The 26,338-nt window shown below is 40.4% G+C and overlaps 1 protein-coding gene across 9 annotated transcripts in view; it reads right to left on the bottom strand.

Moving 5' to 3' along the window:
- The window catches only part of ADGRG2 (adhesion G protein-coupled receptor G2), a 71,920-nt gene extending 46,476 nt beyond the window's left edge, over positions 1–25,444 (bottom strand). For all 9 annotated transcript variants that reach the window (XM_008065466.2, XM_008065459.1, XM_008065460.1 and 6 more), the window contains exons 1-2: positions 25,327–25,444; positions 880–912 (exon numbers count right to left, since the gene is read on the bottom strand). In XM_008065466.2, the coding sequence (XP_008063657.1) occupies positions 880–912; positions 25,327–25,444 (151 nt within the window). The remainder of the gene's footprint in view (positions 1–879; positions 913–25,326) is intronic.
- Positions 25,445–26,338: the final 894 nt, after the last annotated feature.

Here is a 26,338-nt window from a genome sequence, read left to right as displayed (position 1 = left end):
TATAATGATTCCTACGCTGTAAGATTGAGAAGATGTTTGAAGACTTCCAGGTACATAGTATGTACATGAGAAGCAATAGTTATTATGATGAATTTGATTTAAATAAATCAATTGATAACAGTAGAAGCTCATTTTCACACAACTAAGGATAGAATGTGAGTTGATTCACTCCTTACCATAAAAGATTGTTCTGGAATATATGGTGTACCAGAAAGAATACAGAAGTAGAAGTCAGAGAAGCCATGTGCTGCCTCTATATGATTGGTGCTCCTCTATAAGATCAAGAAGCTGTGTGGTCTTAGACAAGTCACTCAGCTACTCCAGACTTCATCATCTCATTAGCCAAGGGATAGGGCTGGGCCACCGTATCCCTAAGGTTCCATTCCAGCTAGTAGTCTTGAATTCATGTTCTTTCCTGGTTTCTGTCAAAATGGGTTCTAGTTATAATTTCTCTTTAATTTATTTGCCTTCCCAAAACTATTCTTTCACTGGGGAAACCGAGGAAGTGTGTTTACCATGTCAATCCTTAAATATAAAAACCTTGGCATGTTTATGTTCTCAATACTCTTCAGAAGACGTGTAAACTAGAAGACAAAAAATAACTGATGAACTTAAGCAATTACCGTAATGAAAACCTACAATTTTCTTCCCAGTGATTTATTCTCTGGCTTTGTCCAGCAATATGGAAGAATCAATATGCCTGTTCTCTTGTCCGTTTGCTATTGATTTTCCGATGTAGACTTAATGACATAATTTAATTAAGCTTCTTGGAGTTTGAAAACAATTTTGATGAACCTGATTACATGCCATGTTTCATGGAGAACTTAACAGAATAATATTGTCCTAAAATTCTTCAAAGTCATAAAAAAACAGTCTTACCAGATGGCGATAAACTGGAATTATCAGCATTTTCTGTTGAGAAAAAAGGCAATTTAAAATTAATTTAATTTCATGAGAACTAAAGTCAATAAAATTGAATTATATTAGGAATTTTTGTTAAATAAGTAGATTTTAGCTACTCTTACCACACACCAAAAAGTATGTGAAATAAATATGGTAATCTGCTTCACTATTGAAACCATTTTACTATCCTTATGTGTCCCATAACACCTGTTATAAACCTCAAATGTATATAATGCTGTTGATTTTGAAAACAAAAGAAAATTAGTTTAGTTTAGGCACAAATTTGTAGATTAACATCTTTAATGGGCGAGAGTGCAAACTAAATGACAAATAGCTACCAAAAGAGGGCAGTATGTTAATTTACTATTATTTTCAACATCCTAATCAGTACTTCTTTTCAGTTCTCCAAAAAGACCTATCTCTGGTGAAGCAATCCTTCCAATTTTGAACTGTTGATGGTGCTCCATATATTTTGTTATAGAATAGTTCAGCATATTTCAAACTAAAAGTATTGACTAAAAACTTCAGTTGTTGGCTAGCATAGACTTTACATCTATTAATCCACTTCTATGAGTTCAACTAGATCAGACATCTCTGGATATACAAACTACAAGAGCTGTTGAGTTATTTATTTTGGGAAAATGCTCAGATCCCTTAAAAGGGAAATAATTCTTTATTTTTCTCTATGAAAAATAATACATGCTTATTGGAGAAACTTTGGAAATTACAGATAAAAAATAAAAACCTCCTATAATTTCATGACACAGAGAAAAATGACATTAACATGTTAGCAACTATTCTTTTCTATGTGTATATGTATATGTGTGTGTATGTGTATGTATGATAAGGATTATATCACACATAATATTTATATCCCAATTTTTCTTATGGAAATTGTTCCATATCATTAAACTGTTTTCTACAAAACCATTTGTGATGCCTACATAACATTTCAATGATTGGATCTATAATGTATCTATATAACAAATTTCCTTTTAATGGACATTTTGGTGTGTACAATTTTTCATGATTATAAAACAATGCTGCAATAAATCCTTTTGGCTAAATTTTTGCATACATACTTGACTATTTTTTCCCCAGAAATGTCTTGAATTTTAATTGTCAAAATGCCCTATAGAAAACTTGAATCAATTTATACTACACTTTGAGAGTGTTACTTCTCCAAACCCTCACCCACATGGGGTGTTATCTTATAAACTTAAATATTTTTAATTACAAAGGAATAGTAATTTTCATAGTGATATACTGAGATACAATTACTAGGAAAGAATAAGTATGTTTGGAAATTGTGCAGTGAAATATACCTAGTAGCCTCTAGTAGCCTATTTTTCCTGAAATGATGGTAGGTTACTGATTATTTTCTGGATACTGATTATTTCTGAGATAACTGAAATCATAGTTCTGCTTGACAGCAGGACTGAATGAGTACTCAAGTTACCCAATTACCCTGCAGCCAACAAAGCAAATGTAGACAAGTAGTTCGGTACATTGGTGCCCTAATTTAGTGGCAATTACTTCTTCCTCAGTCTCTCTTCTTCAATATATCCCTCATGCAACTTTAATATTTCACCAATTAAAGAGTCTGTTGAGTTAATTTTTAAAGACTTAATTTAAAACATATTCTTAAGAGCACTAAGAGACAATTAGTCATTCACATTTTAGTATGAGTTCATTCGAATTGGCTGAATCCGTCTGATCATCTAGTCAAGAGCTATCATACCATAGGGCACTGTGGAAAAGCACTGGGGAAGATCAACGTTCAATATGGGCTACTCTGAGAATGATACTTGTCAGTGTGGGCAAGTGAAGTTGGGGGGCAGGTACATGGCAAAGGCAGAGAGCAAGATGAAGGCACTGGAGAAGAGCTGACTACTAGAGAAGAGGGATGGAGAGTGATGTGGAAGCACAACAGAGGCTAATTACTACTGCTTTTACAATTTTGCCCAGCAGCTGACCATAGGCACCAATGGTTCCAACTTTCTCCATTGCTGAATCTTTTGACCAGAGCGGTGTACACACAGGGAAACGGGCTGATTAGAGTTTCACCTCTTTCTTAGCTATTAGAGGAAATGGGCAACTCAAAGGTAAGAGGAGAGCCAGAGCAGATACAGAAGTTTCTTGGGAAATCCACAAAACTAGTCTACCATACCTGAGTAGTCAGGTTTGATAGGCATGGACTCCCAATCAAGAGAAAAAACTTGATCAAATGTGAATGGGGGCTAGCGCTATCTTCTCCATCATAGAACCCCAGGGCTCCCGGGAGCTCTGGACAGAAGAGACAGTGATATACTTTGACGAAGCTAGAGACTTTTAAATGACTATTGCCTGTTTTTGTTTTTGTTTTTTTTTGACATTTCTTTTTCTTTTAGGAACCAAATAGCTCAGTGACTAACACACATTTACTTTTACTGTCTGTCTTTACAATGCTCAACATCATTCCTGGTCCAACCTAGAGATATCTATCCCCACAGGCCTTGCACTTTCCTGAAAACCAGCTTATGTTTCTCTTGGGCCCTCGCCTAACTTGCTTCCCATTTGTTATAACCAAAGAGGTGGTCGTCATTTCCAGTGAGTCATATATTTGAGTTCCATGCCACTCTTAGGAGACAAAACATTTCCATTGTTAAAAAGATTCATAAACAAAGAAAGGAAAAACATTTAAAATTTTCAGATTTTCCTTTGGAAACCTACAAAGAGCAAATTTAAGCATTATTCATTTATGGAAGTCTCCATTGAAGTCATTAAATTAAATTATTGTGATGTGTTTATAAAATTTACTTAGTGTGATTCCCTGGTGAATTTTTTAAACCAAGTCCATATATTCCAATTATGATAAGCAGGAATCTGGCATACCTCATCTTTGAATGGAGGCCAAACAGATCCAGAGGAACTAGAAACTCAAGAAGCTCGGCCCCCTTGATGGAGTCTCTATCTCCATTGTCTCCCAGGTACTTTGTTTTCAAAGTTACTGCCACTGCTTCTCAGACTTCAGTCCCATGTGGCCAAGTGTAGTTTGAGCCCTGCCATGTCAACATCCCACTGTCATCGCCTCTCCAAGAACTCAACCCTCATTACCCTACATCATGTCCACACTTGATCAGTTCCTGAACTCAATGGTACTGCTGATAACACCAGCCAAATATTTAAGTTGGAACGTCAGTGTACTAGTTTCCTATTGCTGCTGTAACAAATTACTAAGAACCTAGTGGCTTAAAACACATATTTATTATCTTGAGTTCTGTAGGTCAGAAGTCCATTATGGACTCACCAGTCCAGGCTAAAATCAAGGATGATGGTGATGACAGGCTGCATTTCTTCTTGGAAGCTCTAGGGGAGACTCTGTTTTCTGATTATTCCAGATAGGCAGAATTCAGCTCCTTGTGGTTATGGGACCAAGATCCTTATTTTCTTGCTGGCTATAACTTGAGGTCCATTCCCAGAATCTAGAAGCTGCCCACATTTCTTGGCTCATGCCCATTCCTCCATCTTCAAAGTCAGCCACAATGGAACAGGGCAGGAGAGTCCTTCTTGGATGGCATCCCTCTGACTCAATCTTCTGATTTCTTCTTCCACTTTTAAGAACTGGTGTGATTCTATTATGCTCACCTAGGTAATCTGTGATAATCTCCTCATCTCATGGCCTTTAATTCTAATCACATCTGCAAAGTCCCTTTTGCCATGTAAAGTAACATATTTATAGGTTCCAGAGATTAAGACAGTGACATATTTGGGGAGTCATTATCCTTTCTACCATACTCAGATATCCTGTTTCCAAAAATTATGGAGAATATGAGTTGTAAGGAGCCATGCTTTATGAGAAAAAACCCACAGAGGTTGAGTGAAGGGCCCAGAAACAGAGTTAGTTTTAATAATAGAGCTGAGTCTACAAACCAAGATGCTAACACTCTGGCCATTGCTCCTAACTCCATATCCAGTCACTGCATTCCAGACAGTCTTCTCACTGTAACATGGGGCTGTTGTAAGGATTCAAAAGAGAATGCATGTGTCACGATAGAAATAGCAAGCATTGATCAGTGCTTCCTGTGACCCAAGCTTAACACATGAAGGACTTCAAACATATTTTGTTAATTCAATCTGCCAACAACTTTGCAGATGTGATGAAATTAAGGACCATGATAGGTGAATATTCTCATGAAATTACCTAGGTGGGCCCAATCTAAACACATGAGTTCTTAAAAGTGGAAAAGGAAGGCAGAAGAGTGGGTCAGGGTGGTGTCATGTGAGAAAGACTCACCCTAGAGAGGGAGGTGATATTATTAACATCATTCCTTTTTAGTGCTTGAAAGACTGAGGCTGGCTGCGGTTTGGTGATTTGTTCAAGGACTCACAGATAATATAAATTGTAGACCTGAGATCTGAACACAGGTAATCTGACTTCAGACACTAACTTCTGGGGGCCTATCATGTTTCCAGCAACAAACTCTGTAGACCATATAAACTTAGTGTAGAAATGTAGTGTTATTATTCATCTCTTTTAGTCTCTCTCTAATCTGTACCTTCTTCCCACGCCCGCTATCCCCTTCCAAGTCCAGGCTCTGAGTGCCTCATTCCTAAGTGAAACAGCAGAACCCTAGAATCTTCTAATTGGAAGGAATCTCAGCATTCTTTGCATCAAACTTCTCCCCCAATATAGTAATCCATCCATCATATGCACATTATTGATCCACAATTCCAACTCAGCTTCCAGACAAGTTTTATCTTGCCCACACAGTAGGAATCACACTGGAACTATTATTATGAGTAGTACCATCCATCATTATTATTTTTAGACAAAGTCTCACTCTATTGCCCAGGTTGGTGTGATCATAACTCACTGCATCTTCAAACTCCTGGGCTTAAGCATTCTTCCCCTTCAGCCTCCTGAGTAGCTAGGACTACAGGTACCACCATGCCTGGCTAATTTTTTATTTTTTATTTTTTTGTAGAATAGGGTCTTGCTATGTTGCCCAGACTGGTCTTGAACTCCTGGTCTCAAGAGATTTTCCCACCCCAGCCTCCCAAAGTGCTGGGATTATAAGGACACACCACCACACTCGGCTCTGAGTTTTTGAAAATTTGAATTACTTACCAATTTAAAAGTAAGGAGAGTTCACATAAAATTCTAAGGTTTGACCTTATCTTACAAAATTGTAAGTTTTAGAAGACAAATCCTTTATGTCAGATTTCTGGCCCTCTGAAGCATGCCCTAGCCACAGATGCTGATGAAGCTGGCTCTCTCTGTATCTTAAAGTATTCATTGACTACACCACTTACTTGCATTTGGACTGTTATTCAGCTTTTCCACTGGATGTCTTGGTTTCCCAAATAGATGCTAGATGCTTTTTATGCTCCAAGAATCTAGTCCAGTGTCTTATATCTGATAGATGTCCTAAAATTTTGGCATGACTAATGAACTCATTAAGAAATCTCAGTCAGGAATCAGTCAGAAATTCATGACAGGTAGCTAAAGAACAGGAATTTAACACAGGAAAATCGTGCAAAGGTGAAGAGCTGTAGCAATCCAGAGGTCAGCAACAGCAGAAAGATGCTGCTACTTCTAGGGCTGGAAGAGGAAAGGGGGGATTGATGCTACCGGATCCCAGGGAACAGAGCCATGGGGAAGGAAGTGAGACCACGAGGCTCAAGGGGGGTGTGCTGTCCAGTGAGACTAGATCGTGGAGGAGGCTCAGTCACTATTAGAGAAACCAGACAAACAGAGAGAGGGGGAGAAATACCCTGACTTCTCTTTTCCTCTTGCACTCCAGTCTCCTGCACCTGGCTGGAAGCCAGTTGGCAAGGGAGCATGAAAGATTTTGCAAGGGTTCAGGTCCCTGTAATACAAAGCAGAGTAGAGAAGGATAGGGAATGAATCTCAGAGTAACAAGGCAAAATGGCTGATGCAGAGCCCATGAAGGAAAGACTCAGGAACATTTCTTGGATGACTATCACTCAGAATCTGAAGTCTAGAGTAATTATAGCTGCCAAACACAGCAGATAGATTACTTAACAGATCTTACAAATATATGCTAAAAAGTCCATTCAAATACATATTGAAAATAACACTAAAAATTAGGCCAGGCAGGTGGCTCATGCCTGTCATCTAGCACTTTGGAAGACAGATGCAGGAGGATTGCTTGAGTCCAGGAGTTCGAGACCAGTCCAGGCAACAAAGTGAGACCTCACTTCTGCAAAAAAGTCAAAAAATTAGCCGGTGTGGTGGTGTGTGCCTATAGTCCCAGCTACTCAGGAGGCTGAGGCTGAGGCTGCAGTGAGCTGCAATCGTGCTACTACACTCTAACCTGGGCAACAGAGTAAGACTCTGCCAAAAAAAAAAAAAAAGAAAGAAAGGGAGGGAGGGAAAGATGGAGGGAGGAAGGGAAGGGAGGGAGGGAAAGAAAGCAAAAGAAAAGGGGAAAAAATCGCAATTGTGAGCTCCCATTGCAAACAACGGTGACCTCAAGAATATACCCATTATTGACTTTTCCTAATGCCTTCTCCCTGCTCCCACACTCCTGATTCCTGGAATCACCTCCCAAATAAACCAACTGCACCAAAGTCATACAAGGTCATGCCTGGTGTTTTTGAAGTTTTCATTTTTCTCCCTGCTATTTGACACAGTGGTAAATGTTAAGACTTCCAATGTGACACGGTTGTCTTAGAGCCATGATGTGGTCATTCTAATGAGTACTTAATTCCAACACATTTGCCCCAAGCCAAGATAATGCCTTAATCTTCTAGAATTGAATCTTAAAAGGATCCGACTAGCCCTCCTTGCATGAATATTTTAGCCCCGATTGAAGCTTATAATCTGGTGGCAGCCTCCTCTGGATTGAATTACTGTTCCGTAGAGAGATGATTAAAAACAAGCCACCACGCCTAGGCACTCTTATAAGGGAACCCCAAACAAAACAATATTTTTGTTGTTGTTGCTATTATATTGGCTCTTCAGGACTTGAGACAACAAACACCATTCCAGGAACTGCACTTTCAGAGTTTACTACGTAACCAAAAAAATGAATGAAAACATTTCTAATTTGGCACATCCGAAACATGTTTACTTGAGCTGGGATCATCTCAATAAGTACGCTTACATAATGTATTTATTAAACGATTAATAATGACATCACTGAAGAAAACTTCAGCTCTTAGCTGATGAAACTTCTCAAAGTTCAAACGATTAGCCGTTCTTAGTGGGCTTTGGCCAAAACAGGAAGAAGGTGAAATGAGCTCTTGAGCTCCTGGTCCCTAATTCTTGCTCTTTTCACCTTCACACAGCATCACCCACCCATCCCCTTGGCTCTTTACCCCTCCAGAACTGATCCTGGTTCTCTCAGGGGTTTGTGGAGTGCCCCTTCCCCAGTGGTCTATGAGATTCATTTTGGAGTATCCATCAATGCCTGAAATGAAATACAAATTTGCATGTTCATATGCATCTTTTTTCCGGGAAAAGTGGAGTCCCAAAAAGGAGTCTATTTTTAATTAACAAGCACATATACAGTATTACTGTAACCAGGCACTACATACAAATTAATTCATTTAATTCTCATAACACCCATATGAGGTAAGTTATTCCCATTTTACAGATGAGGAAACTGAGGTATGAAGCAGTCAAGTAACTTGCCCAAGATTACTAGTAAAAGGGAATAACTAGGATGTGGGTCAGGCTCTCCAGCCCCACTACATTTGACTGCTTCTCATCTCATGTCTGGAAAAAAAGAAGAGTCACTAGGCATAGTTGCTCAATCCTGTAATCCCAGCACTTTGGGAGACCGAGGTGGGCAGATGGCTTGAGCCCAGGAGTTCAAGACCAGCCTGGGCAATATAGCAAGACCATCTCTACACAAGATATTTTTTAAATTTTATTTTATTTTAAAGATGTGGGGTACAATTCAGGATTAGGTACAAGTGGCCATCATACGGGTAAAGTTTGGGTCTCCCTTTGGTCCCCCCTTCACCTGGTTTGAGATCAGGTACACTTATTGATGTTATGTGCCTCGTCCCACCCCCCAGCAGTTTCCCACTACTGTTAATCCCTTTCTTATAGTATTACAGTAAATGTTCAGGGTTTACTTATGACACACAGCATCTTCAAAAAAAAATGAGTCGGCCATGATGGTGCACACCTGTAGTCTCAGCTGCTTGGGAGGCTGAGGCAGAAGGATCGCCTGAGCCCAGAAGCTCACGGCTGCCATGAGCCGTGATCATCATGATCATGCCACTTTATTCCAGCCTGGGTGACAGAGTGAGATCCTGACTCAAAAAGAAAGAAAGCCACCAACATATTGGGTGTCCACTCTGCTCTACTAGGAAGGATGCACTTTAGGAAGGATGAAAGCCTTGAAATAAACAATTTCTGACAGGCAGGGGATATTAGGGTGTCACTCCACTCCTTCCCAGGGCCCCTAAAATCAAACACTCTACTCCTTCCCAGGGACCCTGAAATTTCAACCTGGTCATCTGCATTTTTGACAGTTCCTCTGGCAATTCTGATGCAAAAAGAGGATGAGAAGCACTGATACAGCCAGAGCTGATATCTCAGAGTTGGAATGAATTGTTCCTTATCTAGGCTGCTGATCAAGGCTATTGCTGATAATGGAGTGTCTTGGCTGTGCCTTTCATTTTAAAATGTTAGGCATGACTTGAATTCACTGGACTTCCGAAGGCTGGTAGCTTCTGGAGCTATTTCGTCTGACCACAAGTAAATGTAACTTAGTGCTTCAGGGGAGGGTGGCACAGGAGGCACACTGGTCTTTACTGAGTGCTCACGACACTGACCTTATACCTGCAGTCCTTACTGGATTCTCCTGACATTCCCATGGAATCGATAGCTCTCTAGCCCGACCTCATCTTCTCCTACTCTTCCCTCACTCAGCCATCCTAGTCTCCCTTCTGTTCCTCTAACACACAGAGCATATTTCCACCTCAGGGCCTTTTCACTTGCTGTTCCATCTGTCTGGAGCACTTTTCCTCCAGAGAGCCCCTAGGTTTGCTCTGGCTCTGCCTTCAAATTTTGCCCAAATGCCATCTTCTCCAAGAAGCTGTTCTAGAGCACTCTATTTACAACTGCAGCACTTTCTGTCTTTGCCTGACCCTCTCCATCCCCATATGCACGGTACCCCTTGCCATCTAAGAAGGATATATATTTATGTGTGTGTACACACATACAGCCCTAGGAGTGGTTGTCTCCTTAATATATTGTGCCCTAGGCCCCTGACTTTCCTTCTCCTAGTCCCATCCTGTGTAATATATAAGGCTTTTTCTTCTTTTTTTAGCTACCAAGAACCAATTTTCACCCCATGGGGCTGATATTGCCCCCATTGAGATGCATGCTCTAGGGCCATCTCTGTTTCCTCCAGAAGAGATACAGTTTAAAGAAAGCAACCTCGACTTGGGTGTTCCTCTCCTCCCTGACTCCACTAGTCCAGGGTGATTCTGCTGCTAGTCAGTCAACACATTCTTTCTTGTCAAAGCATCTGCAATGTATGGATTAGCAAGAGTCTCATGTAGTTTTAAGTGCAGGAGCACCTGGGCAAGAGTGGTTAGGGTGTGGAGAGCAGTTTTCCAACTTCCCTTAGTTCACACCACTCTTTGTCAATTCAGTCAAGCAGTGACCACCTAGTATCTTAGTTTAGGTTCTCTGGGGATGCAGAGCCTAAGATAAAGACTCCGGTGAAAGTAGATTATTTGAGAGGTAATCCCAGAGACAGGGGTCAGGGAACAGTGAGAAAGAGACAGGGAAGGGGGATAGCCAATGAAGAGTCTGTTATTGGACTGTTGTGGATGATGGGAATGCAAATCCAAAGGGACCTCTGGGAAGCATAAAGAATGCCTTCTAGAGTTGTCCATTGCAAGGGCCAATGACTAGAGCATTTATTGGAGGCTACCCTCCCCCACAGTTGACATTTGCTCTTGGGGGATGACTTCCCCTGCACTCCTGGGCTCTTTCTGTGATTGCTGAGTGGGTTTCCATGGCTCAGGAGAAAGTCAAGTAGAAAAGGGCAACATGCTGAAGGTGGGAGAAGTCTGTCAGCACAGAACCATCCACTACCTCTAATGGCTGAATTCAGAGATGGACCAAAGGAATGTGACATGGGCACAAAAAGCAACTGCTACACTTGGGTTCCTTTGATCAACTTCCTACACACACTTGGGTGGACAGAATGATTGAGCTCACCAATTCTCAACCCTGGCTGCATATCAGTATGCAGGGAGCTTTTAAAAATTACGGATGCACAAATCCCACCCCTGATCATTTCAACCTGGTCACCTGCATTTTTGACAGTTCCTCTGGCAATTCTGATGCAAAAAAGAGGATGAGAGGCACTGATACAACCAGAGCTGATATCTCAGAGTTGGAATGAATTGTTCCTAGACCTCACGATCTCAGACAGTTGTAGAAGAGTAAAGCTGGAAAGGCCATCACCTGGTTACAAATGAGAAGTCCAAGGCTCTGAGGTGAGTGCTTTGTATAAGATGAGACTGCTGGGTGGTGATGGGATTAAAACTCAATACCCCCTGCCTCCTGGTTCCATGTAACAAATGATGCCCCTATGAGTTCCAGGTCCAAAGCCTCACTAGAAGCTGAAAACCAGTGCTGGCATATTGTTTTTTCCATTAATGGCCACAGCAATATTTCTCATCCCACAGGTTATTCCAGAACTTTGTCACTCCTCTGTCAAGAAGTGGAATCTATGTCTTCTCTTGAACCTGGGTAGACCTTGACAAACAGAGCTTGGTGCAAATGACACAATGACTTCTGAGTATAGAGATTCTACCATTCTCTTTCTCTCTTTCTCATCCTTGGAACACAGGTCACGTAGAAAGACTAAGGCATTGAGGTCCACTGTCTTAAACTTCCACTAAGTTCCCAGGCAACAACCCGCACTGACTTGCCAGACGTTTACATGAGTCATCTGTAAGCAGAACTTCCAGCCTTCAGCAAAGATGTCCTAGTTGATTCTACACGAACCAGAGATGAGCCTTCCTGCTGAGCCCTATCCAAATTACAGATCTGTGAGCTACATGAATGATAGTTGTTGTATTAAGCTGTCAATTTGGGGGGTAGATTATAACATAGAAATAGATAACTGGAATGCCACCCATGTCTTACTTTCAATACTTTGAGGTTGAGCTAAAGAAAATTCATAAGTATGTACCTTTTACTGAATACTCGCTATATTTAAGACATGATTCACGATAATTTTACAATAGAAGACAACCATCCTTGTTTTACAAATAGAAAGTTTAATGGTAAGCCTGAATTCAAACTCAGGTTTGTTTGACTTTAGGGGCTGTACTCTTCCACCAAGCCACACAATCTCCATTCACTTTATGCAATCTGGCCACTTGAGAGGCTGTCTGTAATTCCGTCTGCTGTCTCCTCAATAATCCATCATTCCTGCGACTTCCTTGATAATCAGCAGGGCTGAATGACAGCTCTCAGTTTTATGGGAGTCTCTCCGGAAAAAAGGTAAAAAAGTAGTTGCTGATCACAAGCTGGTCAGCACAAAAAGATGGTGGACAATTAATTAATTCATTGATGCTCTCTCTAGTCCTCATTTTCCCAGTGACTTCCCTAGAAATGATTTATCCTTCTACTTCAGTTTATTTTATCTTATATAATATTTTCCTCCAATTTCCAAAATGCCTTTGGGATCACTTTGGAAACAAGGGAGGAGAGAAACAGAGGGCTTCAGGAGATCAGATCACCATACCTTAATGTTTCCCAAGTACTTATATATAGTTGAGACCAAGTGATGGTTCCAGGAAGAAAGTGGAAAGCACAGTTAATTGTGATGTTATTAAGTTATCCTTAAGTGGGATGTGTAGTCTCCTTAGGGGTCATAGGCTGGCTTCTAAAAAGTAACATTATTTTTTTCGATTATAATCATTATGTGGTTTTATGTCAGAAGAATTCTAAGCCATAGACAAATATTTTTAAAAAACTAGAAAAATACTCATATCATACCACTGAAAGATAATGTTAGCTGGCTATAAGGATCTTCAGAATATCTTTGGACCAGTTGCAGAACTGAAACAACTAAATAGAGCCTTGGGGGATGTTAGCATCTTGGTTTATTTAGAAGTATTAACAGATACAAAATCAAGCTCATTAGTGTGCTAGTATGTGGCCATATAAAGTACCCAACCTTTTTGGCATTAGGGACCAGTTTTGTAGAAGACAAATATTCCACAGACAGAGGGTAGGGATCATCAGCCATTAGAGTCTCATAAGGAGTGCACAACTCTCATGCGTGGTTCACAATAGGGTTTGCGCAGCTCTGAGAATCTAATGCTGTCACTGATCTAACAGGAGGCAGAACTCTGCATGACTGCCACTCACCTCCTGCTGTATGGCCCAGTTCCTAACAGGCCATGGACTGGTACTGGTCCATGGTCCAGCCTGGGGGGTTGGGGACCCCTGACATAATGTGTCATCTTGACTAGGCTAACTACATTTCCCAGAATTTCCATTCCTGTATGTTTCTAGTTAATGAGGGACACAAGAGAACTTCTTGTGGGAGATCTGGGCAGATGTGGAGTGGCAGCCATATTGTACCTCACACAAATTAGCAATGATCAGCTGCCTCATCTTATTAGTACCAGGAAGCTTCTGGGCCTGCAACTGCTCTACTTTCCCCTGAGTCTCCCCTCAGTTTGTCTGACTCCTGGGCCACGCGTGTACTTAATTTTATGATGAAGAGCCTGGCTTCTACAGGACATCCATACTGCAAAGGTCAAAGGCAACAAGAACCAACACCAGGTTCAGCCTCTCCTCATGAGCTAAACTCATGCCTGTGGTTTTCAGTTTGTTCTTACTCTCCCCTACCTTACATTCATCCTTCCTTCCTGACTACCTGCCCTATAGATGTCAAGTTTCAGCATCAGATGTGAAGATAATGGCTTTATGGAGACTGCTTAACTGGTTCAAATCTCTGTAACAAATCCCTTAATGTGTGTGTCTTAGTGGTTCTCATTCTGTGATTGAATCCTGAGTTACACAGTTGAAATAGAAAGCTTCTGAAGCAATTAGATTAAATGTTCTATAGCTGTGCTATCCAACAGGGTAGCCACTAGCTACATGTGGCTATTTGAATTTAAATTAATCAAAGTTAAAAATAATTACAAATTTATTTCCCCAGTCAAGTTGTAAGTGCTCAGTCTATAGTAACATGTCTGGTGGCCACTGTATTGGGCAGCACAGATATAGAACACTCATTACTGTAAAAAGGTTCTATTAGACAGTGCTGGTCTACAGTGATAATAGCTAGTATTTACTGAGTTATTACAATGAATCAGATGAATCACAGGCATCTGTTTTACAAGTATTAACTCATTCAGTCTGCATATAACTCTATGAGACAGGCACTGCTACCTTACAGATAAGGAAACTGAAGCACACTGATTAAATGCCTTGTTAAGGTCAGAGGTAAGATTTGACCCCAGGAAGTTGAGAGTCTATAGTCTTAACCTTAAACCATACTGTGAAGGTCCCATTGGCCTGGCTTGGCACCACAGGAGTGGGTGGCACTGGTGGAGTCTCCTGCTCTGAAATGACTCTCTGGTTTAGACAGTGAGCATCTCAGTAGAGTCCATAATGGATTCCCCCAGTATTCTTAGATCATGTATGTTGGTGGCTCCTATTCTAATGTCTTCTCCTTATATTGTCTTTGGCTAGTCATGTAAAAGTCTGATCTGAGATTCCTCACATTTATTATTTATTTATTTATTTTGAGTTGGAGTCTCACTTTGTCACCCAGGCTGGAGCACAGTGGCATGCTCACGGCCACCGCAGCCTTAACCTGCTGGGCTCAGGCAATTCTTCTACCTCAGCCTTCCAAGTAGCTGGAACCACAGGCATGCACCACCATGCTCAGCTAATTTTTTGATTTATTGTAGAAACAAGGTCTGGCTGTGTTGTGCAGGCTGGTCTTGAACCCCTGGACTCAGGCAATCCTCTCACCTCGGCCTCCCAAAGTGCTGGGATTATAGGCATGAGTCACTATACCTGGCTGATTCTTTGCTTTTAATAATCTGTAACTCTGACCTGGTAATCTACTACACAGGAATAAAATGCCTGTGTTCACTTATTTCCAATGAATGAATATGCCTGCTTAACCAAACCTAATATGATTAAGGGACTGGGCTGTCCAGGTAGACTGACTTACTTGGGTTCAAATCCTGGCTCTACCTTGAGTAAGTTTCTAACATTTCTCGGCTTGCATTTCTTTATCTGTAAAGTGGGGGTAATTACTTTGAATAAAACTATATTACATTTATAAAGCATTTTATCACCATTTCAACAATAAGTTGTAATTATTATTAATTCAAATTATATGATTCTGAGTCTTTGGATAAAGTTTACCATTATATAATCAACTATTTTTTCACTTAATGCAAATAATTTGGTATCAATAATTTGTAAAAGGCATTTTTTAAAAGCATGGGAATTGTTTCTTCTATGATTTGCATGTATTTGATTTTGATTCTAACTATAAAACATGCTTATCTATTCACTAACACTTGATTAGTGAGAATATCTATTAGAGTTCTGTGTTTGTCTAATTCTAGTTTCCATTGCTTAGGATTGTCATAGGAAGGCACCTCCTAGAAAGATCATGGGGTTCCATCCCTTCATAATACACACCAGGAAACTGAAGTTCATAGAAATCTGTTTCATATTGTAAAATTTGCAAAAGTGGTCACTAGACCATATTTTCATCATTTTAAAAATTGCTTATTTACCCACACTAGGCTGCACAAAAAAATCAGAGTGTGATGTTTGCTTTGTTTGGAATTCTAACAGTACTGGTTTTTTACTGCTGATCACAAACACTGGATACTGTTCATATATGTCTGCTCAACACAAAAATGGGGAAAAAATTTTTTACTCGAATTACAAAATAGGTCATAGGCAGGGAAAAGACCAGATAGCAAACTAATTTGATCCCTTCAGTCTACAAGTGAGGAAACACGAGCTCAGAAATATTATGTCATTTGCCCAAATGACATTTATTCCCACTTTTTAAAGTCTACTTTGTGCTGGGCCCTGGGGTTATAGAAGGGAATAAAACAAAGTCCCTGGTCTCCAATAGAATGTACAGTCTGGTGGTATTATGCAAGACACTTGCAAGTTTTAAAATTTTACTTTGAAAATATCCTACAATTGAAAATTCCTCACTAATTCAAACTCATCCCTTTCTGCCTTTATATCAAACCCAGAATTTGTTTGACTTTACTGTAAATACAAATCCATGTAATAACAAATCATATTTTATATTAGGAGCAAGGCAAAATGTAGTTTAAAGACAACACAGCTATGTGCTCAGTTCCTGTTAATTCAATTAATCAGATAATTATAAGCAATTATAATTTACTCACTAAAGTGAGATTACTGCCTATTTCATATTTTCATTTTTATCTTCTTTAAATTAAAAAATTCTATACTGTACTAAATACTATAACAACATGAGAATAACTTTTACTTTATTCACTATGCATTCCTAAAAGAAAAGCAAAAAGGCCAGGAACTTTGTTTTATTCCCTTCTATAACTCCAGAAGCCGGCACAAAGTAGACTTTAAAGAGTGGGAATAAATATGTAAACTTTGGGCAACTGACAATATTTCTGAGCTCGTGTTTCCTCACTTGTAGACTGAAGGTTACCAAATTAATTTGCTATCTGGTCCTTTCCCTACCTATGACCTATTTTGTAATTCAAGTAATTCAAGTAAATATTTTTTCCCCATTTTTGTGTTGAGCAAAGACATATATGAATAGTATCCAGTGTTTGTGATCAGCAGTAATATACCAGTATTGATAGAATTCTAAACAAAGCAAACATCACTTTTTCTTTTTTTTTAGGTCAGATAGGACACCAATGTTAAAGTCTAACACAGTTGCCACAAACATCATTGTAAAAGCACCTAACTTATCTTGATGGTTTTTTATAGCACTGTGATCTAATAAATGTAAGACCTCTTGACAAGATCAATGTGCTTTTTGTTATTTGTTGAAGTTAAGATGCCTCTCTTAAGGTACATTTCAACAGTCCATTGGACTATCAACTTAATCCTTAATAAATTAAATCAGCAAAACTGCTGTTTTATTCCTCAAATCTTTCTTAATCTTTATACAGTGCTTTGGGTATATAAATTCATCCCAGGATGAATGAATCATGCAAAAACATGTAAAAACTATTTTCAAGTTGGGCACAGTGGCACATGCTTGGAATCCCGCTACTCAAGAAGCTGAGGCGGGAGGATCACTTTAGGTCATGCTGTAGTGCACTTAACTGCCCCTGTGAATAGCTACTGCACTTCAGCCTGGACAACATAGTGAAACAATTATAATGCTATAAGAAAGCAATTGGCAATAGCAGAAAACTGTCAGGGGAAGGGGAGGTGGGACTGGCAGTTGGGGAAAACTGCTAGGGGAGGGAGGGGCATACCTAATCAACAAGGGTACCTGCAAGATCAATGTTTGTATACCTAACCCTGAATTGTACCCTACATCTTTATAATAAATAAATAAATTTTAAAAATTGAACAAACAAACACATTTTTACCCACTTCAGGTACTAACCACTGGGGAAGTGGTTATGAACACAAGTTCCAGAAGCCTACCACCTCCATTGTCCAGCTGTGTAAATTTGGAAGTGATTCAAACTGTCCAAGCCAAAAATAATCATTCTGTGAAGGATGGTATAGAGGATAGAGTTCTGGAGAGCTGCTTTCTGGATCTTGGTGCCATTTCTTTCTGGGTAAACTAGAAAGTTACTTCATTGCTTTGAGCTTCAGTCGTCTCATCAGAAAAGTGAGAATAACACAAACTTCTCTGCCTACCTCGGCCAAGGTGCATTGTAAACCATGAAGACCTACAGAATGTCCAGTCGCATTGCTGCTGCTGTTATTGTTAATCTTTGGTACTATGAGCTGTTGCTGTTGGATCCTACCAAGAGACATGGAACTCTTCAATGAAGAGCAAGGCAAGGATAGCACTGGCAACTTGGGAATTTGCCAATCAGGAAGAGCCACTTCTGTAACTTTTATCAATTTTGAAATCAAGAGATGTACTGGCTTCATTATAATTTTAAAAGCCTTTGATAAATTTTAAAAAATGAACATATACACTGGAAGATAGAAAAAAATAAGTTTTTTTCTTAAAAAGTCTTTGAAATGGTTTCATGTAAAAAATGTAGTTTGAAAAAATATGACTTTTAAATTGTTTCCAATTTCACATAAGGAACTCTGAATAGGAGGACAGCCTTAAAATGGGATTGCAGTGATGAGTGGCTCTCAGTTTTACTAGAATCACTTGGGTTACTTTGAAGAACCCCAGTACCCAGACTGCACCCCCAGTCCAATAACATTAGAATCTTTAGGGGTGGGATGCAGGCATCAGGTATTCTTAAAATTTCCCAGGTGATTCCAACGTATAGCCGAGTTTGAAGACCTGGCATAGATCATCAACAGCTCAGATATCACACAAGAATGTCCAGAATGACATTATGTCTGAGGCAGGCCCCAAGCATCCTCAGTATCCCAGGACAATGAATTAGAAACCTGAAAACTGTCCCTACTGGGTGACTGAAATCAGAGAATGTCAGACTGTGAAGAAAACTTAACAGGCAATTAGTTGTGTCCTTTTCTCATATGGAGGAGGGGAAACATTCTTCAAGGGTAATTCTAGTCAAGGTACAGCCGCCTCATTGAAGCCTATGCAAAAGTTTAAAGGAGTAGTCTATGCTGTATCAGAACTCATTGGGTTCAGATGAGACTAATGCAGATGATGTAAGCTAAGAGTCTCACTTTTCAGACTATCTCTAGACTTTAAATGAGAGTCATAAATCAAAAGCAATCACACAACCAGAATTTACTGAGTACTATGTGCTAGACACTATGGAGGATATAGAGAGAGAAAAGATGTCACCATTACCCTCAAGGACCTGAATGATGTCTCTACATACCTAAAAATATAAAATCAGGAGGAGGAGCAGAATTCAGGATGTGATAATGGCCTTCAGCAATTCCTAGCAGAGTGTCCTGACACATCGTGTCCAATATGTTTTAGAGCAAGCATAAAATTTATAGACACAATTTAGATGTAGAAACAATAGCAACAATAAACACACAAACATCTCTGAGCTTCATTTGATGTCTAGGATGGCTCCATTTTATTTTGGAATTTCTATTTGGGAAAGAAATCCTTAAATCTAATTATTAAAGGTAGTTTTGTCTCTTTTGCTCTAAAATGGTCTCCAGTCAGCTTCTGGTAGTCAAGATGGCATCTGGGCTGGGAACGGTGCTACTGCCCTTCTGCCAGCAGGGAGAAGGGGTCTGGGTCTATGAGCTCACTCAGTACTGAGCCCTGAACTCTCAATGGCCTCTCTAGAGATCTCCCTCATCCTGCAGGGTTCCTGAGTATCCAACCAGCGTCCACTGCTGATGGCTGTGTCCAGTGGGCTACCCATGCCTGGGGTTCTCTCTCTTGCCATTCCAGCGCCCTTCAGCTCTCACCACTGAGTATCACATCCTCCATCTGGCTCCTGGTCTAGATTGTTCATGCCATAGTCTTTGCATCCCTGTCCCCAGCCCTGGCTCTCAACACTACACACTAAGAACATAAGGACAATTTAGAATCCCTACTCTGTCACATGGGAACTGAGAGAGACTTGGAGGGAACACCATCTCTGACCTTCTCTCTGCCTAAGCACTCTGTTTCACCATTTCAGCTCTACAATTGTCCTGTGTTGATGTACAGGTTCCTGTGAGGAGTCTTCATTATTCAGGAGTTCCAACTGGAAAATGGGACATAATGTACTCTGCTTTCAGGTTTCCCCACAAGCTATCTAGAAGTCACTCCTCATCACCTCTTCCACCTGCCAGGGGAAGAGTCAGGGTCCAACAGAAGTTACCTCATGCCTGTGTGGGGGGAGTAGGACTTGAGACATGGTGAGATTGGCTGAGCATTGGCATTCTCATTTTTACTGATAGGAGATGGAGAGAGAAGACCAGCACTGGGTTTAGTATTTGAGAACAAAGCCAAACAAGACAGGTTTTCTGCCTTTCAGGAGCAGATAGGCTACCTTTTACCTCTCTAATGTCTTACTGCAGGGAAGAACAAAGACTCAGATGGACAAAGAATGAGAAGGCAAGAGAAAATTAGACAGTGAGGCCTTGGAGAAGGAGAATTATAGAGGGACTTATCACTGGAAATGCCTGCAGCACAGAAAGATCTAGACACAGCCCAGAGAGAAAGTTGGGGATTAGAGGCCATGAGATCACCAAACTGGCTCAAATGTGTAATTGTTTCCAAATGGGGAAGACAACTCTGCAAGAATGAAATTATAACCATCTTCCACTATTATGTCATCTCACCCTCTGGAAAATAGAATAGTTGTACCTAAAAGAAGACCTCCTTTGAAGACAACAGAAGGCACTGGCACAGCCAAAGAGAGCGGGAGGCTAGAGGTAAGCATAGTCACCTGCCAAAGCCCATTTGGGCTTCTGGTAGACCAAGAATGAGTTCCTTCAAATGGCACTAAATTACATAACTGAAAGCATTAAGGTCTAAGGATTCTCTCTGTTGGCTAGTGGCCTAACAAGAGAGTGTCAGTCCCACCTCTCCCTGCTGTCAAGAGCTACTGAGTCATCTCTTAGGCTTCCAGGGTGAAGCTACTGTGTTTACAGTCCAGATCCCCTAGAGCCCAGGAGAGTAACTGCTCTTCAATGATTTACCCCAGGTTCCCTCTCTGTTTTCTCCCTGAGTCTTAGTTCATTCAGTCCTCAGATTCTTACTGAGGGCACCCTAGGCAGTCTGGTGTAGTGTGAATAGTACAGCCTACAGACTCTGATGGGGAATCTTCCTAACTGTATGACTCTGGGTAACTGACTTAGTTTCCTTGACACTCAGTTTCTTCATCTATAAACCAGATGAAAAACACTGAAGAGTTTTTGTGAGGACTAAATGAGATAATGTACATAAAGCATCTAGAAGGGCCTGGACCAGAGCAGGCTCTCAGTACTCATCAGTTTTCCTCCTGTTTGTGAACTTCACCTTGCTAACCCTTCATTCTCCCCAGCACTGACAGGACTCATGGTGCAAAGGAAGCCCACTATGAGCCTGACACAGAGTGATCATTATCAGTGGGCATGGATAAAGAGAAAAGGGAGCATTGGGAGAGAGATTTAGTTTTTCTGAGGTCAGGGAAGGTTTTACAGAGGTGGTAATATTGGGTTAAACTTTGGAAGCTGTGTATTTCCAAATGGAGATCTGTCCTAGGAGCTGAGGGAGGGAGTATTTAAGTGAGACAGGGAAGGGAGTAAAGTCAGTAATGGGTATATCACTGAGAGGTGACTACTATGGGCAACTGGGGCACAACCCAACTGGAGAACTCTGGGAGAGGTGCAGAACACACCTCAGCATTATGCCAGCAAGGGACAAGGAAGCTGGCACATTTAAACACCAACTCCCATCCCTCACTGTTTTTGGGTGTTAACACCCTAGCACCTCTGGCTTGTCCCGTGCACAGACCAAGCACACTCTCGTGGGCACAGATCATTCTCAGAGAGCCACAAAAGCCATCAGCATCCATGGGAACTGTGTGCAGGTGACATCCGGGGTGGGCCAAGGGGATATGGGCAGGCCACCAATTAGCATCTGCTAGAGAGGACTTAGCACTGAACTAGACTAATCCACAGATTTGGCCATGGGCCATGTGGGAGAGCCCTAGAGCACTGACTCACACTTTAGGAATTACTTATAGTTTGTATGGTTCTCCCGTGTCACAGTCTTGTCCCTCCAATTGGAGTGTAAACTCCCAAGAGTCAGAGACAATGGTCTCTCAGCAGCAGTAGTGCTGGGCACACAGCAGACACTAATCACTGCATAATTGATAACCCAATGTAGATGTAGGAGGTCAGTGCCCCTGGCCTTCACCAAGGCCCAAGCCCAAGCCCAAGCCACCCTGAGCTGAAAAGAACCTGCCCCAGTCCAAAGCTGTTTGGGGAGACAGTGCCTATGAGCCACCTGGGGATCCAGAACAACATTCAGTGATTTTCACAATTGTGGATTCCACCTTTTATTTGTTTGTCTATGTTAAGGTTCATCAAGTGAAGCAGTGGGAGTGGAGAAATAGCAAGGAAATCAGTAGCTAGTTGTAATCATTAGTTGTCAATATCACTCCACTTGGATCAACCCGCCTTTATCCTTAATCTACAGATTAGCAATCACCAGGCAACTGAGCCTAGCATAGCAGAGGGGTTAAGAATGCCGAAAGGCAGTGTAGTACGGGCTTAAATGTACAAATTTGGAAGCCAGATGGCCTGAGTTTGAAATGCAACTCTGCAACCTTTTAACTGTTTGACCTAGGGCAAGTTGCTTACCTCCTCTGTGCCTCAGTTTCTTCATTTATAAAATGAACTAATCATAATGCCTTTTTCAAAGCGTTATTGAGTGAGCCTTCTGTGAGGGCTTACAGCAGTAGCCGGAACATGGGGGAGTGCTATGACAGTGATTATTAAATGACAAGAATAAATACTTTCCCTGAGAGACAGGTGATGCTGATGCTACTTGCCTGGAACCACACTTTGAGAACCGCTACTTTAAGACATCACTTCATCAGAGATCTGGAGCAAGAAATACATTCAGCTGCCTTAAGCGATCCCTCAGTGTTTCCCTACCACTTAGGTTTATTATAGAGCCCTGCCCTTTTCTCTTTACCTGCCCTAATTTTCATCATTTTAAAATATAATTTTTCAAAAGGACTTATTTCTAACGAACATCTTTCATGCTGATGAATTTTTTCCCTTGTGTCTCACTTTCCTTCCTCATCTACCCCTGCGGTGGAAAAAGCACCGAAACGTGAGACTGAAGATATAGCATCTAGTCTGGGCTCTACCACTTCCTCACCAATAACATCCCTGGGGACATTTACTCATCAGTAAAGTGGGGACTTTTGATTTCTGCCCTGCCAATCCCACAGTGATGTTTGCATGCCCTAAGGAGATGATATGTGTGCGCACAGTTTATATGAACATCACATGGCCACAACAGAATTGGTATCCTATGACATACATCAGGAGGAGCGTTCTCTCCCTATTTGTCTTCCACCAGTTGTGCAGGCACTGGTTCTCAAAGTGCAGTCCTTAGACCAGTTGCATCAGCATCACCTGGGAGCTTTTTAGAGATGTCAGTTCTCAGGTCTTGCCCCAGACCTACTGAATCACACACTCTGAGGGAAAGGCCCAGTTATCCAGATGTCAACAATCCCTCCAGGGGATTCTGATGCAACTGGTATGAGAACCTTAGTTTTGTGGTTACAAGCACAAAATCTAGAGGCAGAACACTGGGAACACTGGGTTCTGCCCAGCTCTGCCACTTCCTAGAGGCTAATAGCCTTGGGCAAGTTACTTATCTCTCTGAGCCTCAGCTTCCTGATCTGGAAGATAGGAATAAGACTAGGATCTCGTCTTCCTAGATTTGACTGAGATTAAAAGAGTGGACATGTGTCAAGCATATAGGAACCTGGCACGTTGTAATTAATCAGTATACATTCTATTCTTATCATTTCTCTGTTTAAATTATGGTGGCTTCTTGAAACATACTCCAGTGCCTACCTTTGAAAGGATTACCCATTGAGTTTTAGCTTGTTGGGAAGTATTCCATTTAATCTGTGTCATGTATGTGTATTTGTATGTGTGTTTTGTTTGTTTACATAATCATTGTTTGCCATTAGGAGAATTCTGTAGATTCCTTGGTCCTGCCACCCTCTTCTGAATAAGAAAGGCATTTATGTGTGCATCCTTAATGTCTTCTTAAATAACCTTCATTTCCTAGTTTCAACCCTGATGAAAATTCTTTATATTTGTTTTTGGCAGTTGCTGCCACAAAAACTGCAGCCCCGGTCTTGGTGGTCTTTTGACTTTCTTCCTCAGGTACCTTTTCTTCTTGTTTCATAAGCTTCTAAAGATCCCTTTTTCTGAAAATACCATGCTGCTTCATTTGGTTGATTCTCTCTGCCTGTAAATTTCCATATGATAGCGCCTTCAAATAGTTACTTTTAAAAACAAACACCAGAAATAAATCCTCACTATATGGTCAACTGACTTTTGACAAAGGTACCAAGATAATTCAATGGGGAAAGGATAGTCTTTTCAACAAATGATGCTGGGAAAACTGGGTATTCACATACACAAGAATGAAATTGAACCCTTACCTTACACTATATAAAAAAATAACTCTAAATGGACCAAAGAACTGAAACATAAGAGAGAAAACTATAAAACTCTTAGAAGAAACCATAGGGAAAAATCTTTATGACATTCGATTTGGCAATGATTTCTTTTATATAACAACAAAGCACAGACAACAAAAGTTAAAATAGATAAATGTGACTTCATCAAAATTAAAAATTTTATGCATGAAATGACACTATTAAGAGAGTGAAAAAGCACCCCACAGAATGGGAGGAAATATTTGCAAATTATTTATCTGATAAGGGACTAATATCCAGAGTATATAAAGAACTCCAAAACTCAACAACAAAAAACAACCCAATCCAAAAAGGAGCAAAGGACATGAATAGACATTTTTCCAGAGAAGATACACAAATGACCAATAACCATATGAAAAGATGCTCAGCATCACTTATCATTAGGGAAATGCAAATCAAAACCACAATGAGACACCACTTCATACCTATTACCAAAATGACAGAAAATAACAAGTGTTATCATGGGAGAAACTGGAATCCTTATACCTTGCTTGTAGGGATGTAAAATGGATGTAAAATGTAAAAAACAGTTTGGCATTTCTTCAAGATATTAAACAGAGTGATCATATGATCCAGCAATTCCACCCAAAGAATTAAAAGCAGGGACTCAAATAGATATTTGTGCATACACATTCATGACATCATTATTCACAATGTCCATCAATGGATGCATGGATAAACAAAATGTGATAAATCCATACAATGGAATATTATTCATCTTTAAAAAGGAATGAAATTCGGATACATGCTAGGACATGGATGAAGCTCGGAAACATGATAAGTCAAGTAAGCCAGACACACAGGACAAATATTGTGTGATTCCACTTGTATGAGGTACCTGGAATAGGTAAACGCAGAGACATAAAAAATAGACTTTACTAGAAAGAGGATAGGAGAAGGAAATGGGGAGTTTTTGTTTAATGGATATCAAGTTTTTATTTGAGATGATGAAAACATTCTAGAAATGGATAGTGGTGAGGTTGCACAAAATTGTGAATCTACTTCATGCCAATGAACTGTATACTTTAAAATGGTAAATATTATGTTATTTCATTACAATGAAAAGATCCTAAATAACAAAAAGAACACACAAATAGATAAACAGGAAAAAAATACAGAAAAACAGACCTTCCAGGGATGTAACCAGAACGACATGAAGACAAACGATGACAAGGAATATCTTGAATGTTGATAAAACTTCCTCAGGCCTGCCGACATGGCCGCACTTCCTGCTAGAGAAAACCATCCTGGAATAAAATAAGGAGAAGACAGATCATCACAGCTACCATAATCACAACACAGCAATACCCACAAAGGTAATTCCTCAACCAAGGCAACCTCAATTCTGCTTCCTGCAATACCAAGTGGGCACTGGCTACAAAAAAGCAAAACCCATGTTTATTATGGGAAGGTCACCCAGTAGGATATTATATTTAAAATGATACAGAAGGTAGTCCATGCAGATTTATGAAAAACATTAACACATGCAAAATATCAAGAGAAGAAATTAAAAACACAAAATGTTACATATACAGTTATTACTGACTATATAAAGATCGGTTAATGACTATGCTAAGAGTCAGAAAGAGTTATAGAATCTCTTAAATAATTTATTTTATTTATGTTTTTTTTCCCATAAAAAATTTAGGCTGGGCGCGGTGGCTCAGCCTGTAATCCCAGCACTTTGGGAGGCTGAGGCAAGAGGATTGCCTGAGCCTGGGAGTTCGAGACCAGCCTGGGCAACTTGGTGAGACCTCATCTCTACAATAAATCACAAAAACTAGCCAGGCGTGGTGGCATGCATCTGTAGTTCCAGCTACTTGGAAGGCTGAGGTGGAAGGATTGCCTAAGCCTAGCAGGTCCAAGCTATGATGGCTGTGAGTATGCCACTGCACTCCAGCCTGGGTGACAAGAGTGAGACTTCAACTAAAAAAAAATTGAAAGAGGTCTTGCTATGTTGCCCAGGCTGAAATGACAGTGGTTATTCATAGGTATGATCATAGCACACTGCAGCTTAGAACTCCTGAGTTCAAGCAATGCTCTGGCTTCAGCCTCCCGAACAGCTGGGACTACAGATGCACGTTACCATGTCCAGTTCCTGTTTATGTCGTATACTGTAATAGGATAAACATGTTGCATT

Source organism: Carlito syrichta, unplaced genomic scaffold (assembly GCF_000164805.1).
Source record: "Carlito syrichta isolate Samal-C Ts95f unplaced genomic scaffold, Tarsius_syrichta-2.0.1 Scaffold308488, whole genome shotgun sequence".
NCBI lineage: Eukaryota > Metazoa > Chordata > Mammalia > Primates > Tarsiidae > Carlito > Carlito syrichta.
This window is presented reverse-complemented; position numbering and strand designations above follow the sequence as displayed.